The sequence below is a fragment of the Armigeres subalbatus genome, chromosome 2, assembly GCF_024139115.2.
Source record: "Armigeres subalbatus isolate Guangzhou_Male chromosome 2, GZ_Asu_2, whole genome shotgun sequence".
NCBI classification, from domain to species: domain Eukaryota; kingdom Metazoa; phylum Arthropoda; class Insecta; order Diptera; family Culicidae; genus Armigeres; species Armigeres subalbatus.
The window spans coordinates 21,234,694-21,237,996 of NC_085140.1; the positions used below are offsets into that span (position 1 = coordinate 21,234,694).

Here is a 3,303-nt window from a genome sequence, read left to right on the forward strand (position 1 = left end):
TATATTGGTCTAACGGAGGGGTGGAAACAAAAGATATTTTAGTTACCAGATAAATATTGTCGCTGTCCGGAACATCTTTTGCTGGCGAGGATAGGGGAGCTAAATGTCAAAGAAGGAAAATCCATACGATTTGACAGCTTGGTACCCAACATGTTCCGGACAGCAGAACAAAGGGAACCGAAGCGATAATCTTTATCTAGTAACTAAAATATCTTTTGTGGAAACTTAATTAAAATAAAACAATATTTTATAATAACTGGGTGAGTATGTAGTTGAAAGATTGTTCGATGCGATTTGATCCATTTCCCGGCCTACCGATAACTACTGATTTTTCTTCAGCCAGGCTACCGATTCATCAAAAAATAATCTGGTCACCCTACTGTGAACTGCTGTAAACAGCTCAAACGCTACCCCATTGAATTCCGTGAAGTAAAGTCGCGATCGCAAGACGAAAAACCGAGCGAATACCATACATCCCACCGTCGGAAACACCCAACGTGAAGCTGCCACATCGGAGGACAATAGCAAGCAACCACCCTGTGACATGGATCGACACGAAAACCTGGAGAAACAACGCCTTGAATAACAACGTCACTTGAAAGCCAGCCGGTAAGTAATTGCACTATAAACTCTGCGCTATTTCCATACTTACATTTCCTGTTATTTTAGCCTGATGAACATGGCAAACCTCCGAAAAACCCAAAGTGTCCAACGAACACTTGGCAATGCCCGCAACCAGTAAAGCCAGTGGTCGTCAGATGAACATTCGGACTGCTCCATATACTGAACCTATCACCAATGTGGTCCCCACAACGCGCATAGAGTGAGCAAAATCTCGTCAGCAAATCGACAGCTGCCCAGCAAATCGGAACACTCTCGGATGATGGACAATCGGCAGCACATGGACATCCACAGCTCAAGGGCGGATTCGCAATAGAAAGTCCCTATTATGGACCACCTTGGTAAAGACTCAGGGTGGCCATTGAACCAGGAAACAGACGGGAAATTGAAGTCATCGGCAAAAAAAGCGGAAAGACCCGGAAATTTCATGCCGGGAAAAATAAATTCTCGTTAAGTAATATTTGAAATTCTTCAACGTTTGTAATGAAGTTCAACTTCATAAGAAAATGTTTTATTCTTTAATGCTCATTCCTCAGGCGCATTCAAAATGAATTATTTGATTTTAGTACATGGTATTTGTGAGGTACAAAAATTAAATAGATCTTCCTCAGATCCATTTTGAGTTCTTCTTATTATTATTAGCATTACATCCCCCACTGGGACATTGCCGCCTTGCAGCTTAGTGTTCATTGAGCACTTCCACAGTTATTAACTACAAGATTTCTAAGTTCTAAGCCAAGTTCTCATTTTTGCATTTATATATCATGATTCATGAGACTAACACGATGATACTTTAATGCCCAGGGAAGTCGAGACAATTTCCAATCCGAAAATTGCCTAGACCGGCACCGGGAATCGAACCCAGTCACTCTCAGCATGGTCTTGCTTAGTAACCGCGCGTCTTACCGCACGGCTAAGGAGGGCCCCTTTTTGAGTTATTACTAGATTATTTTGATTGCAGTTTCGAGTGACATCATAAATATATATAATATATTTGACGAGTGTTGTGTCTGTTTGTCTGTGCACACTCCATAGCACATGCGCCTAGAACGATTGACGTCGCTAACCGCACGGCCACTTAGCCCACAATTTGAAATTTTGAAGCCGAAACTTGAAATTTTGAATGTGAATATGTTCTCATTTTTTATCTAGAAAGTGATAATATTCAATTTCAATGATAAAAGAAAAGTTGTCAATAGCTCTTCCCAAAAGAAAAACATTTTTATTGGTAATTGTACATTTATTACGTAAACTATTTTTATGAGTTTTTCGAACCCAACTCCTTCATCTAAGTTTGTTTTCCATACACATGTTTTTCAGTTATATAATGCGTAAGAGAACGACGGACCACCCCTCCCCAAGTTTTAATTCAACTATAAAAAAAATTTTAATTATATCAAAGAATAATTTAAATTAAATAAAAAAGAAACTGAATTTTAGACTCCTGGACTATAGGGCAATGAATAATTGCCAAATATGCTCCTGATCGACGCCATTCATCATTGTCCCCGTGGTGCGGTGGGCCATCACGATGAAAACCACCACGTCCGCGGAATCCTCCACGGCCGCGGAACGGTCTTCCAGCATAGCCGTACGATGAATTTTCCTCGTATGATGCACCGCCTTCCGGATATTCGTAGTGGGGCCGCGACGATATTCACCGCCTTCCTCAAAACCTCCACTGCGCTTTGAAATGGTGTTGTTCCGTTATTAGCAAAATCGATACGAATACGACGATCCGGTGCCCCTAACGGGAATCCACGCATTTCCTTCACAGCAGCCGTAGCAGCATCAATAGAATCGTACAGAATGTAGGCCTGGGTGTCTCCTTTGTTATATTCGATCTTTTTGATGGCACCAAAACGGTAGAACTCACGCTCCAACTGAGTAATCGAAGTCCATGCGCCAAGACCACCAACCCAAATTCTGGTCGTCGGAGTAGCTTTACCGTATCCTATCTTGCACTGGAACTTGCCAATGTACTGACCGGACAACTCAACCTTAGCTCGGTGAGCCATGTCCAACGTTTGGTAGCAAACAAAAGCATTTCCAGTTCCTGCCGAAACGAACCGAAACGACGTCGCAAGGTGAGAGGGAGAAAAACAAACAGACAAACTGTCAAAACGTCAAGAGGGGTAAGTCAGCGCTCGTAAAATATTTATGTAATTCGTCACCCACGAGGGGTATTTTCTTCAAAATGAAGAAGAAGACATGGTGCCCGATTTTCTGATGGCTTTGTACCGGACATTTCGGTCTATGTATTCGTCAATGATATCATGCATAGGATCCCATGTGTTGTTCTCTGTTATGCTGAAGTATCTGAGTTGATGAAGTACAGATTCACTTGAAACACCGCATTCTTTAGGCGACCTCTCCTTGTTATTAATGGCTTCAAGGTCCGACTGCAAGCTTTCCGTAGTTCTTGGCAGATAACTATCACCTAATTCTGCGTTGTGCAAGTCATGCCGGGTAATATAACACATCCTACAGAAAAGTTTAGCCTGTGGTCCCAATAGCCCGAAAATGTCGTGGATCGCAAGTGTATCTCCTAGCACATTAACCAAGACAGCTCTCAAAGTGAATTTAGTCTCTCCATCAACGGCAATAGTGACACCTTTGTTAGACTCTAGTTGATATAGGTCTCTGATAAGAGGGCGCAAAACTTTCTCATAGCCATATTTC

At 42.1% G+C, this 3,303-nt stretch overlaps 1 protein-coding gene across 1 annotated transcript; it reads right to left on the reverse strand.

Annotated features, from left to right (window-relative positions):
- Positions 1–2,029: 2,029 nt before the first annotated feature.
- LOC134208865 (RNA-binding protein spenito-like) lies at positions 2,030–2,675 on the reverse strand (the record flags this gene model as incomplete). The annotated part of the gene is made up of 2 exons (XM_062684808.1): positions 2,030–2,268; positions 2,300–2,675. Coding segments are annotated over 2 exons (615 nt in total), but the record flags the coding sequence as incomplete, so codon positions are not given.
- Positions 2,676–3,303: the final 628 nt, after the last annotated feature.